Raw genomic sequence first — 13,985 nt, 5'->3', positions numbered from 1 at the left:
AGATTCTTTACTGACTGAGCCACAAGGGTTGCAGGACACGTGCTCTGAAGGGGAAGACAGTCTAAGAACTAGAGTCATAAGAAAGGAGGATGAAGACAGGAAATGGCATGAAGGAAGGAGGGAGAGGCCTGCCCGAGGCGCCCAGGAGCCACGTGTGTGTGGGGGAGGCGCTGGCAGTCAAGGAAACACGGTGCCACCCAGAGCACAGAGGATCAGCAAGCGGGTGGGAGGGGCGGGCAGGGTGTCCACTGAACCCACAGAAGGGCTTTATCAGAGCAGAAGCCGCATCCGATTTCCATGCAGGACAAGCCCTTCCAGGCCAGTTATTTAAGAGGGCGTCCAGAGAACAACAATAACCCTCTGCACCCGAGCCCAGCAATCTCCTTCCTGACTGAAATAATACGGCTTCTTAAGATCATCCTGAAGTCATCTGTGTGAGGAACAAATCCTAACACGAGGAGTCATCCTTGAAGACTCCCCCAGAATCTACTAAAAAACTCCCCTGAGGAAACCTGGAATGGCTGGTTTCGCCACCTTCTAGAAGGCGACACTGTAAAATGACAGCAGGGGTGGAGAGAAAAGCACATTTTTGCCTTTTGCCTTACAAAGGTTTTCTTTTTATTCTTTCACGACTTTCCTTCACTTTCTCCCTGCTTCCTACGGAGAACACCGGGATGGCGGTTGCTGCGGAGGAAATCTCAAGCAAATAACAGCGACTGTGTACCACCTGGATGGCTCTTTTCCTTTAAAGCTGTACTAGTTACCTTAGTCCTCACACCCTAATCACAGAATTAGCAAAATCCCTGAGTCCTAGTCCCAGATTTAAACCCTGGCTGGATCGTCACTGGTGGAATGTCTTGAGCAGGTTACTGAACATTCCAAGCCACCTTTTTCTATCCTTTAAAAAGGTGAATACCACGACCACCACCACCACCAACCTGCTTTAAAAAGGTGAATGCCACGACCACCGCCACCACCAACCTGAAAAGATGGTTTCGAGGAGTAAAAGTATCAGTGTGAAGGAGGGTTGTACACACAAAGAGCATTTAGAGTTCTATCAAGCACACACTGAGGGTTGTACACACAAAGAGCATTTAGAGTTCTATCAAGCACACACTGAGGGTCAGCCAACGTTCGCAAAGTTTCCACTCCATCACTGTTAACCCACTGAGGACTTCCACCAGGGGAAGGCGTGTGACTAGCATGACTTAACGCTTTCTGAGAGCAGGCTGGATCTGTTTGGTGTCCTGGCCAGTTTGTGACAGAGTTGCATGAAGCTCAGTCAACAGCCTGCCCATGGTTAGCAAGAGCAGGCTCTCAAAGAAGCAGGTAGATGCTGGACAGGCCAGGGCCTTCACCACAGAAGGGCCGCCGGTTGCTGGCCTGCACGCCAGGCACAGGGACGCCTGACACCTTAGGCGGTTAGGCCGCCCACTCCCTGAACCACGCAGCTTCCAGATCCTCCCAGCATCAGCACAGGCCACCTGCTCCCTGCCCAGCACAGACTGAGCCCCACCTCTCCAACTCACCCTCCTGGTCCCAGCTCACGACTCTGTGCAAGACACAAGCAGCTCTCAAATAAACACAGGGAAGCAAATGTTTCCAAGAAAACCGACTTCAAAACTGTGGCTTTGAGCCACTGCTTCTTAAATCCTGAGCTAGTCTGCTGTTACCTCAGGCCAATACTTTGCTCCAATACTTTGGCCACCTGATGTGAAGAGCTGACTCACTGAAAAAGACCCTGGTGCTGGGAAAGACTGAGGCACAAGGAAAAGGGGGTGACAGAGGATGAGATGGTTAGATGGCATCACTGATTCAATGGACATGAGTTTGAGCAAGCTCTGGGAGATGGTGAATAACAGGGAAGGTTGATGTGCTGCAGTCCACGGGGTCCCTAAGAGTCGGACATGACTGAGTGACTGAACGACATACTTCTAGTGAATATTTGTATTTTGAACCATTTCTGTTTACTGGCTAACACTGCAATTTCTGTATATGTGCTGCTGAAGCGAGCACATCATTGTAAATTCTGAGATGTGTTCCTACTAAGTAAATATTGGTCCTACCGCAGAACAAAAAGTAATTATGACACTTATTTCATAAGAAAACTTTAAGTGAAATATTAACATACTTTTCCAAGTGTTTTCACACACATTCTTCTTCCAGTGTTCACAAATCTGAAGTATAGGCAGGTGCAGGATATTCCCCACGGAGGAATGAAGAAAATGATTTAAAGTATTTACCTGCCTTGCCTGAGGTCACCTCAAAAATAATACTAGGACTAGATCTGGCTTTCCTCACCCCCAACCCCCCACAATACATTCCCATGAATGTCTAATGCGACAAGGGCTGTTCTGACTCCGTGATAATAACTGGTACTTACTGGCTGTCTTCTGTGGCTTTCGAGGACTTTTAATAGATATCTGTACTAAGTAGAAATGACCATTATTTATTCTTTGACTTATCTAAACTGGCTGGCATAATCTGTTCTCCCTTAGTCAGAACTATCCATCTTAAAGATAAACAAAAACCAGAAGTCAACAATGTTAAATGTTTGATTTTTTTCTTTTTACTGTTTCAAAACAAAGTAGCCTCACAAGCACTCTTGGGCCCTCTTCTCAAAAGCACCAGAAAGTTCCACAGACACAAGCAGAAACTATACAGGAGGCCCTGCCCTCAGGCTCACAACACCATGTGAGCTGAGGCTCTGATGCCCATTTACCAAGAAGCCTACGCTACCTTTACCACCAGGGCTCCCTTTTTATTTTCCACCTAAGGATTTCACATTTTCTGAGTTCTACTTACTAAACTACATATGTTGAATAATAATAACCTTTCTGTTTCATACTCAAAGACATAGTTGCAACTGTAGCTTTTTAATAGTATAAGATTCAGAGTATTATCAAACTTCCTTGAAGAAAGGCAAAGGCATTTCGGATTTTAGTACTAAATATGACAGTCCTACCAAGGGTAAAGATGTAGGGTCTTTTGTGTTTTTCAAAATTAAAGACACTGAGTTGTAAGCACCCACACCCACACTCTGTTCCTGGACCCCCCAGGCTTGGAACCATTTGCCTCTGCAAAGTGGGTAGCCATATTCGAGGAAAAATCACAGAAAGTAAGTCCCTAAAACAAAAACTGCTATAAAGTACACTGCCTAAGACTCCAAAAGCAGAAATGAGTCAGGGACCGATAGCTCCGTGAGGCAGAAAGCTGTGAAAGGACATCTAAGGTGCAGAAACAGAGCACCAGAGCCCCAAGCTCACCAGAAAACATTCTGTAGAAATGTTTCCATTTTGATCATATAAAGGAAGGGGGGCAACTTGACACTAAGTATTATGCTTCTTAATATTTTTCAAGATGCTTGTTTTACAAATGAAACATGTAATGACTTGAACTGAAAGCAATATTACTGCCATCTATTAAGTCATACTTTCTTCTCCTACAGTACTGGTAAAACCTGGATAAATGCTATTGCCTCAGCTGCAGAAAGGGGAAAGCAAATCATTTCTCTCCCTGGCCCCAAAGTTCTATAATCATTAACCTTGCTAACAACACAATCAGAAATGACAAGACTCAACTTCACAAATATGAATTCAAAAACTAGAAATCAGAATTGAAAAAACACAAACCACCTTTTTCGAAATACATGGGCAATGAGGCTCACAATGTGGTAGCCAGTGTCAGATAGTAACTGAACACCTGTTGCTATTCAGATTGCCAGCAAACGCGAGCCAGTCTTCCCTCTCAGGTGTCTCCTCTTCTCTGGAAAACAAAACAGCTTTATAAGACTATTATTCCTGGAGATGGAGCTCAATGCACAACTTAGAAGCTTCACTGGTATTCTTGACCAGACGGTATAACTTTCGTAACACTCTCTTGTTTCAATTCAGCATCATGTGCCAAATTTACACCTTCACCTACAATCTCATATTCTCACTCAGCTACGTATGGTGCTACAGAAGCCATGCCCGTCCGTGACTTGCGCAGGTACAGGGGTTTGCATTCACTGTGCAGACCACACGCTTGCTGTCGTGCTGTTTGTTTAGCCAGCATTATTTTAATTCTTATCTTAACCCTTAGAAATTGGTACCATTGTCATCCTGCTGTTTTACATTAAATAAGGCACATGAGGGACAGAGAGCACAGGCACAGACTAGGACTCCCTTCCACGCATCGCAGTACATACTTTCTCAACTGGAATGCACACGTGCCTATAAAGCTATGATATATAAGGAGATCTAGCCCATAAAGACTGAAAGTCCACTTTAGTGGTAGGAAGGCAAAAAACAAAAAACAAACTTCTTTCATATTTGGGTAAATTACGGAGAGCAAAATATTCTTTGATGGAGCTAAGTGGTAAAGAATCCGCCTGTCAGAGCAGGAGACGCGAGATACAGTTTTAATCCCTGGATTGAGAAGATCCCCTGGAGGAGGAAATGGCAACCCACTCCAGTATTCTTGCCTGGACAATTCCATGGACAGAGGAGCCTGGCGGGCTATGGTCCATGGCGTCACAAAAGAGTTGGACGGAGAGACTTAGCAACTGAACACACACACAGAGAATATTCTTTAGTTAGCATGCAAAACTTTGATGAATTTCTGGAGTTTTAAATGACAAAGAAAGGGAGCAGAGCAAGCAGGGAGAAACAGATCTTCCGGGCTCTTTGTTTCAGAAGAAGGGATGGAATTAAACAGCACTGGAATAATAAAGTGATGGAACAGGAGGAATCTAGAAGAAGTGAAACACCAGCAGGGCACCCTGCAGGTCTCTGAATGAGATGTGTGTTTAAGATGCAGGAAGTCACGGGGAATCTTAGGATGGCTGTGCTAGGGGGCAGGAAGCCAGAGACTGACACGGCATTAATCAGAGATGGATACAGAAGGGAAACCAGTGGTAACAGCAAATAGAACGGCTGGCCCCTCCAAGGTTCTGGGAAGGCCGGCCTGCCGATGACCAGCTCGAGCGGGCTGGCGAGCCTCTCTCCTCGCTGCATGCCTTCACCCTTCTGAGAGCTCCCACTGCACAGCCACTGTCCTGGTTCTTACCTTAACCCAGACCAGGTCTGGGAGCCCATCTGTTACCGCTGACATTAGGCCCCACTCACCAGAGCCCAAGCCTGACACCTCACACAGCCACTCTGGGTCCACTCCCCATCACTGAACTAGACTCTGGCTGATGGAGCACAGCTTTCTGTGCTTAAATCCCCGCCCATTGCATTGTTTACTGTGTTATTCCTGCTTCCTCAAACGGAAGCTTTTGAGAATAGAAATGGTATCTCTTTCCTCTCAGGTTCCACAGTCTCCATGATAAGAACTCAGCAGATTCTGGACCACTGATCAAAAGGAACAGTGTTAGTACCAGAGGGTAGTGGTATTCCAAACTCAAGTCAAGGTAGGCTAATTTTTTTTTTAATTGGAGGATAACTGCTTTTTGATGTTGTGTTGGTTTCTGCCGCACAGTGACGTGAATCAGTCATAGTATACATATGTCCCCTCCCTGTTGAACCTCCCTACCACCTCCCACCTCATCCTCTAGGTTATCACAGAGCACAGGTTTGAGCTTCCTGTGTCAAAGAGCAAATGCCCACTGGCCATCTACTTTACATATGGTGATGTGCATGTTTCAAGCGGCTCTCTCAGCCTGTCCCGCTCTTTCCCATTCCCGAGAGCCCACAAGTCTGGTGTCTGTCTGTGTCTCCATTCCTTCCCTGCAAACAGGTTCACCAATACCACTTTCAAGATTCCATATATACATATATATATATATGCATTAATATACAGTGTTTGTTTTTCTGACTTACTTTGCTCTGTATAACAGGCTCTAGGTTCATCCACCTCACTAGAACTGACTAAAATGCGTTATAGGTAGGTAATACTCTCTGAAAGAGCACTTTACCAAGTAGCAATTAAGAAAAGTTTGGTATACATGAAATGCTAAAAATTTGTTTTTATTTATCTCACTACAAACAGTAGTTTTGAGTTACCTAGCTACAAGTATTAGTTATCAAATATTAGTGATAAATGTGATTCATCACATTTTTTTTCTTGAGAGATGTTCTCCCCAAGCTCCTTTTAAAGAGGGTCTTAAAAACTGAGTGAGAAACAGAATCTGCTGTCAGCTGATTCACCCACTGAACAGCTGGTCTGCATCTCTTCCGGTTTTGTTTAAAAACTTTGTGCAATTCCTTTTCTGCCTCATAAGAATGAAATATAAGAGTAAATGGTTTATAGTACAGTTTAATAATCTCTTATCTTCTGAGAAATGTTCCATAAAAAAAGTCATGCAAGATATACCTTAGGGCAGTGATTCTTGACTGGGAGTGACTTTGTTATCCCCAAGGGAACATTTGACAAGAGTTGGAGACATTTTTGGTTGTCTTGCGGAAGGGGGTGAGGGGGTGGAGATGATACTGACATCTGGTGAGCGAGACAGTAATGAACACGACAGACCCCACAAAAAAGAAAAAATGTCAAATGCTTCATCAAATAAAATATCCTGGTGGCTCAGACGGTAAAGAGTCTGCCTGCCGTTCAGGAGACCCGGGTTCAATCCCTGTGTCAGGAAGATTCCCTGGAGAAGGAAATGGCAACCCACTCCAGTACTCTTGCCTGGAAAATTCCATAGATGGAGAGCCTGGCGGGCTATGGTCCATGGGGTCGCAAAGAGTCGGACACAACTGAGCGACTTCACTTTCACTTTTTCACTTGATAAATACTATTTTTTTATAGACACCAATAAAGTATGTACACATTGGATTTTAAAATCCCACAATTATACATACCTTGGGAATGGGGATGGAACAGTTTTAAGTAGACATCTGGCATCAATTAGGCCTGATGTTATGATACAAGATTGTTCAAGAAATTCTAATAGCAAATAAGCTCTGTCGCTCAGCAGAAGGGATAGGACAGATCTGACCCTCTGCTATAAACCACTCTTGACCACATCAAGACACTATTTTACCTTCTGGTACATCACCTGGTAACAATTTAACAGTAAAATATGTTACTAATAAACAACTTCAACCTTTAAAAAAATTAAGCATTCTCTGCAAAACAAATGTCTTTTGATACAAATTGTGATCCAGCTCAGATCAGGCCTCTATCTTCATTTTTCTCACAAACTATGTAAAGAATTCCCATCACTAAACATTCCCATTTATTGTCTGGGGGAATGAAGGAGAGTGTTACATGTTGACAGAAAACAACAAAATTCTGTAAAGCAATTATCCTTCAATTAAAAATAAATTTAAAAAAGAGGGAGGGGATGTATGTATACATATAGCTGATTCACTTGGTTGTACAGCAGAGACTAACACAACATTGTAAAGCAATTATACTCCAATAAAAAATTGTTTAAAAAAAATTTTATGACTGAACCCCGCCCTCACACACACACACACACACACACACACACACACACACACACACAAAGTAGCAAACAAAAACCCCTTAGAATTTATTGCAAAAAAGTATAATCAATGCAAAGAATCAAGGCTAAGGATTGCTTTCCTCTAAGTTACCCAGCTACTTTACAATTCCCAAAGCTGCCTAAGGGTGAAGTCGCACTGGCTCTTTTCACTTGTCTGTCCCTCCCCCCTTCCTCACTGCCACTCGCCCCCTCACCCCCGACCCCCACCCCAGCCGCTCGCAGGAGTCCAGGACTGCGCCTCACTGAAGTCAGCACTGGATACCTTAAATATCACTGGGCGCCTTCTAGGTGAACAGCAGGTGACTGGGCGTGGATGGTGGAGTGGCACCGGCTTCAATTAGGAATCCACTCCAGGAATAATAAGTGGCACGACCCTGGTCCTAGATGAAGACCTGGCCTATGCAAACTCAAGATAAAAAAGACCTTCAAAAGTCCTCCCTGGTTGCGCCCTCAATTCCACTTGCGACTTTGCTCCCCACTAAGTGCGAAGCGCGGCTCTCCCACCTGCCCGCGCAGGGTCCGGGGAAGCTGCTCCCGCCCCATGAGGGCGTGCCGCGGTCTGCCAAACTGGCTCACCTGGCCGCAGCACCTATGCACCTCCGGTCGCCCCCAGGTGTTCGCACACGAAGGTGCAGCCTCCGGGGACAAACACGCGGGCGCACAGACTCAAGGGTACAAACTCGGGGTCCGCTCCCAGGTGTGCACTCAGGCAGCGCGCACACAGAGGGAGGCAGAGACACAGGCGTGTGGATGAGGGGAGTGCTCCCAACTGTGCAGAGCCCGGTGCTCCCGCGCGGGTGAGCACACTCAGGTGTGCACGAGGAGTCGTGCGCAGACCAATCCTGCCCCGCAAGGTAAGTCTCGGCAGGGAGCCCCCCAAGCCCCGATCGGCATCCTGCCTCCATCAACTCACCTCCTCCAAAAATTTGGTCAAATCGTACACTTTGTAGTGCAGGATCAGCCAGGTGCTCTTGCTGTTGTTGTGCTTCTGGATCTCTTCCAGGGTGTAGTACTTAACGGCTTTGCTGGACTCCTCGGCCATTTCTTAACTCAGCGAGCCTAAGGCCCTAAAGGCAGCAGGAGAGCTGGACGGAGAAGAGCGGGCGTCTCTGCGAACTCGTCCTGGGACATTCCCCGCTGCCCGGCTCGGCTCCGCTCCTGAGGAGGGCTGCCCGCACGGAGGAGGGGAGTGGCCGAAGCACGGCCTCTGATGATTGGCCAGAATTCCTGTCGCTCAAGGGCCCCGCCCCCCGCCCGACGCTCTCCACCAACCCGGCGGGCCCCGCCCAGTGAGCGGGTGTTGATTGGCTGCAGAAGATGCCCTTCACAATCACAGTTTAGGAGAGCGCGGGGGGGGCGGGGTTCGCGTCTGCGCCGAAGGCGGTGGCCCGGGGTCAGAGCGTCCGGGATCGCGTGGACCAGACCGGGTGACCAGCGCAGAGTCCACCTTGTGCAAGGCAGCGACCCTACATCAAAATCGCCGCGGTTTCCCAATCCGGTCAGACCTGGGCGTTCGTTAATTTGTAACAGAGTCCTTCCGCAGCGAGTGTAGGCGTTCACTGCGAGGCTGAGCGATGCAGAGCAACCTGGTGGACGTGGCCGGACGAGTGTGCTGCCCGGAGCAGGGCTCTGTGACTGCCTGGCCCATCCCCTCCCGCCCCAGAACTAACCCATTCTCTCAAGAGAAAAAAAGAACAAAACAAAACCCAGAAACTGTTCCAAAAAAGCAAAAGCGGCCTCAAGTGTAGGTTCTGAGGACGTCGGTGGCTCTGAAGTTATTCTTTCTTCACCCCTGACTAGGCGAGTACTTGTATTAGTGTCTTATGTCTTTTCTCACCAGTATATTGTTTAAGGTAAATTCTAAATGATTGATAGCTCTTGGAATAGAGTCTGGAGCAGGGCCTCCCCAGCTGAGCATCCATAGGAAGATTTACAAATGTTCCATTTTTAAAAGGCGGGGGAGAGAATTCCAGCACGTTAAAAAAAAAAAAAAAGACTATGATTTTTGTTAAGGCCTTTTTCAGCAATGGTATTTACTTCCAAAAAGAACGACACAGTGGATTACACATGTAGGTCATCCTCCAGGAAACAGCACAGTTCTTTCCACTCGCTGCTGCTAGTGTTGGTTTCCTACCCCCTTGCTTACCTCCTCCGTAGGAATGCAAGGCCAAGAAGACAAGTTCCCAAACATTCCAAATACTCTTTATCCATTTCACATGATGGAATGCTTTGGTTTTCAAATACTGCACCAGCCTTGCATCTCTGGAATAAGCCCTACTTGCTTATGATATGTAATTCTTTTTGTTTTTTTCCAATGTGCTTTTTAAAAAAATTACAAAGGAGGCAAAAATATACAATGGAGAAGAGATAGTCTGTTTACAAGTGGTGCTGGGAAAACTGGTCAACCACCTGTAAAAGAATGAAACTAGAACACTTCCTAACACCATAACAAAAATAAACTCAAAATGGATTAAAGATCTAAATGTAAGACCAGAAACTATAAAACTCTTAGAGGAAAACATAGGCAGAACACTCTCTGACATAAATCACAGCAAGATCCTCTGTGATCCACCTCCCAGAATAATGGAAATAAAAACAAAAATAAATAAATGGGACCTAATTAAACTTAAAAGCGTTTGCACAACAAAGGAAACTACAAGCAAGGTGAAAAGGCAGCCTTCAGAGTGGGAGAAAATAATAGCAAACAAAGTAACTGACAAAGAATTAATCTCCAAAATATACAAGCAACTCATGCAGCTCAATACCAGAAAAATAAATGACCCAATCAAAAAATGGGCCAAAGAACTAAACAGACATTTCTCCAAAGAAGACATACAGATGGCTAACAAACACATGAAAAGATGCTCAACATCACTCATCATCAGAGTAATGCAAATCAAAACCACAATGAGGTACCATTTCACGCCCATCAGAATGACTGCCATCAAAGAGTCTACAAACAATAAATGCTGGAGAGAGTGTGGAGAAAAGGGAACACTCTTACACTGTTGGTGGAAATGCAAACTAGGACAGCCACTGTGAAGAACAGTGTGGAGATTCCTTAAAAAAAAACAAAAACAAAATAGAACTGCCATATGACCCAGCAATACCACTGCTGGGCATACACATCAAGGAAACCAGAACTGAAAGAGACATATGTACCCCAATGTTCACTGCAGCACTTTACAATAGCTAGGACACAGAAGCAACCTAGGTGTCCATTGGCAGACAAATGGATAAGGAAGTTGTGGCACATATACATAATGGAATATTACTCATCTATAAAAAAGAATGCATTTGAGTCGGTTCTAATGAGGTGGATGAAACTGGAGCCTATTATACAGAGTGAAGTAAGTCAGAAAGAGAAACAGCAATACAGTATATTAATGCATATATATGGAATTTAGAAAGACAGTAACAATGACCCTATATGGAAGACAGCAAGAGAGACACAGATGTAAAGAACAGACTTTTGGACTATGCAGGAGAAGGCAAAGGTGGCACGATAAGAGAGAATGGTATTGAAACATGTATATTACCATATGTAAAATAGATTACCAGTACAAATTCAATGCATGGTGCAGGGCACCCAAATCCGGTGCTCTGGGACAATCCAGACGGATGGGGTGGAGAGGGTGTGGAGGGGGGTTCAGGATGGTGGGACACATGTACACCCAGGGTTGATTCATGTCGATGTATGGCAAAACCCACCATATATTGTAAGTAAGTAGCCTCCAATTAAAATAAATAATTTAAAATAATAAATTTTTAAAAAGTATAATTTACAGTGTTGTTGGTTTACTGATTTGTTTCCAAGAGCTCACTTCTGCTGCTACTGCTACTGCTGCTGCTGCTGCTGCTAAGTCGCTTCAGTCGTGTCCGACTCTGTGCGACCCCATAGACGGCAGCCCACCAGGCTCCTCCGTCCCTGGGATTCTCCAGGCAAGAACACTGGAGTGGGTCGCCATTTCCTCCTCCAGTGCATGAAAGTGAAAAGTGAAAGTGAAGTCGCTCAGTTGTGTCCGACTCTAGCGACCCCATGGACTGCAGCCTACCAGGCTCCTCCGTCCATGGGATTTTCCAGGCAAGAGTACTGGAGTGGGGTGCCATGGCCTTCTCCAGAGCTCACTTCTGGTGTCTGATTTTCTCCACTGTTTTTCTTTTTTCTTTTTTGGTCACTGATTTCTGCTCCTGATCAAGTCTTTCCTTCTGCTTGCTTTGAGTTTCTTTTTTTTCCTAGTTTCTTGAGGTGAGAGTTTAGATTATTGAATTGGGATTTTTCCTGTTTTGAAATACATGTATGTAGTGTTATAACTGTCCTAAATGCTTTAAAAACAGTGAATCAGGCTATGTATACCATTACCCTAACAGTTCCCGGGTCTGCTGAATCTCCACATGACTCTGGCAGAGCAGTGTGTCAGTGACAACTGCCTCTATAATCCAATGTCAAGACTGTTTCAGATTTCAGTGCCAGTTCCGAATAACTCCAGAAGTGATTAAAACAAAACTTTGGTGCCAGTGACCTGGATCCTATTCCTGGTTTAGTAACTTACCAGATGCATGACTATGACCTAATCAGTTAACTCTCTAAGCCATTGCTTATAAAATGTTTAGCCAGGGTCTGGCACAAAGAAAGCAATCAACAGATTTTAGCAAATGCTATTATCAAACAAGACTTCCTTACTTTAAAACACTGGTATAAGGAAACATCCTACATGGCAAGTGCTCCGAGGTGATGTGTGTGCACTTCAGTTGTGTCCAACTCTGTGCGACCCATAGACTGCAATTCCCCCAGGTCCTCTGTTCATGGGATTCTCCAGGCAAGAATACTGGAGTGGGATGCCATTTCCATCTCCACCAAGGTGAAGTAAATTTAGGCAAATTTAGAAACAAACCTAAGAAATTAAAAGGAATACAGATATTTACAAACTTCCTGATGTTCCCTCCAGCAAAGACATTTTAATAAACATTTAGAAAACCAACTCTACTCCTGAAGTTCCTCAGGTGAAATATACTGTAGTAGAAGTTCACTCTTCTACTAAGAAGCAAAAATAAGCAAACATCATTACAGTTTTTATTCCTTTTCTACTTCCTCCTGCCACTCATGCACAAGACACACTTCAGCAGCTCTTTACTTCCCATTGACACATCATTATATTTGCTAAACCATAGAAAGCAGGTTCCCTTGACAAATGGGCACTCTACAAAGATGGACTCCAATTCAAATTATCTACATGGATAATTTGCATTAAACCTATGTCTTTTAAATACGTTAGCATAGGTTAGCTGTTCCCTTCTAAAAATATCTATTTCTCTAGTATACATGTCCTATGTAGTTGATTTCCAAACAAGTCCTCATCTATTAGCAATAATTTCCAAAGCTTACTAAATTTTTTACATTTTCATTCATTTTAAAATGGACTTGAAGTTGTTTTACCCATGTATATTTATAACACACCAGAATGTCAGCTGACAATCTCTAATCAATTGAATATCAGAGGCAGAAATGAGGAGTAGAGAGCAACAGATATCATCTGATCACAAAGAATACAATGTCATATGTTCACTGCTGAGGAAGGGCAACATTCCTCAGTAACTTCAGACAAGGCAAGCTGATTATATGTAGGAAATCTTATTATAAATACATTCTTAGGCGTATTTCCTTTATGTATTCCTATATATTTCCTTGTATTTAATATGTCCATCTTTAAGTAGAAGCAGGTAAATAAAAAGATTAAATGTTTGATTGTACATGATTGCAATATTAAATTTATTTTTAAAAATCTTTTTGTCTTCAGCACAAGTAAATAGAACAGAGTAAAATGGTATCAGTTCAGTTCAGTTCAGTCGCTCAGTCGTGCCCGACTCTTTGCGACCCCATGAATCGCAGCACTCCAGGCCTCCCTGTCCATCACCAACTCCCGGAGTTCACTCAGACTCACGTCCATCGAGTCAGTGATGCCATCCAGCCATCTCATCCTCTGTCGTCCCCTTCTCCTCCTGCCCCCAATCCCTCCCAGCATCAGAGTCTTTTCCAATGAGTCAACTCTTCGAATCAGGTGGCCAAAGTACTGGAGTTTCAGCTTTAGCATCATTCCTTCCAAAGAAATCCCAGGGCTGATCTCCTTCAGAATGGACTGGTTGGATCTCCTTGCAGTCCAAGGGACTCTCAAGAGTCTTCTCCAACACGGAAAATTCCAGATATGCTATTTAACTTTGTAGAAATTCAGGGTTCTAGACAATTTTATGAAATACAGCTGATGGTGTTATCATCATCAGGTCCGCCAAGTCAGAAGATTGGGAATCATACAGGTCAGTCTCCTCTTTATCCCTACTACCATTGCCCCAGATTTGCCTTTCATGATTAGCTGCCTATCTGTTTACAGTAACTCCCTTACATGTTCTTCCAGCCTTTAGTCTTGAAATTCTCAGACCCATCTTCCATCAATAATGAACCCCAAATTAAAATCTGATCACATCACTACTTGTCTGTATTAGTATCAGTTGCTCAGTTGTTTCTGACTTTTTGCAATCCCAAGGACTGTTGCTT

The 13,985-nt window shown here is 44.4% G+C and overlaps 1 protein-coding gene across 1 annotated transcript in view; it reads right to left on the bottom strand.

Annotated features, from left to right (window-relative positions):
• The window catches only part of LOC133237464 (cytochrome b5), a 34,158-nt gene extending 25,516 nt beyond the window's left edge, over positions 1–8,642 (bottom strand). The window contains exon 1 of the mRNA XM_061399521.1: positions 8,349–8,642. Within this exon, the coding sequence (XP_061255505.1) occupies positions 8,349–8,477 (129 nt within the window). The 5' untranslated portion in view covers positions 8,478–8,642. The remainder of the gene's footprint in view (positions 1–8,348) is intronic.
• Between the last annotated feature and the right edge of the window lie 5,343 nt (positions 8,643–13,985).

This window comes from Bos javanicus, chromosome 24, assembly GCF_032452875.1.
Source record: "Bos javanicus breed banteng chromosome 24, ARS-OSU_banteng_1.0, whole genome shotgun sequence".
NCBI lineage: Eukaryota > Metazoa > Chordata > Mammalia > Artiodactyla > Bovidae > Bos > Bos javanicus.
The sequence above is the reverse complement of the archived record's forward strand: the minus strand, read 5'-3'. Positions and strand labels throughout refer to the sequence as shown.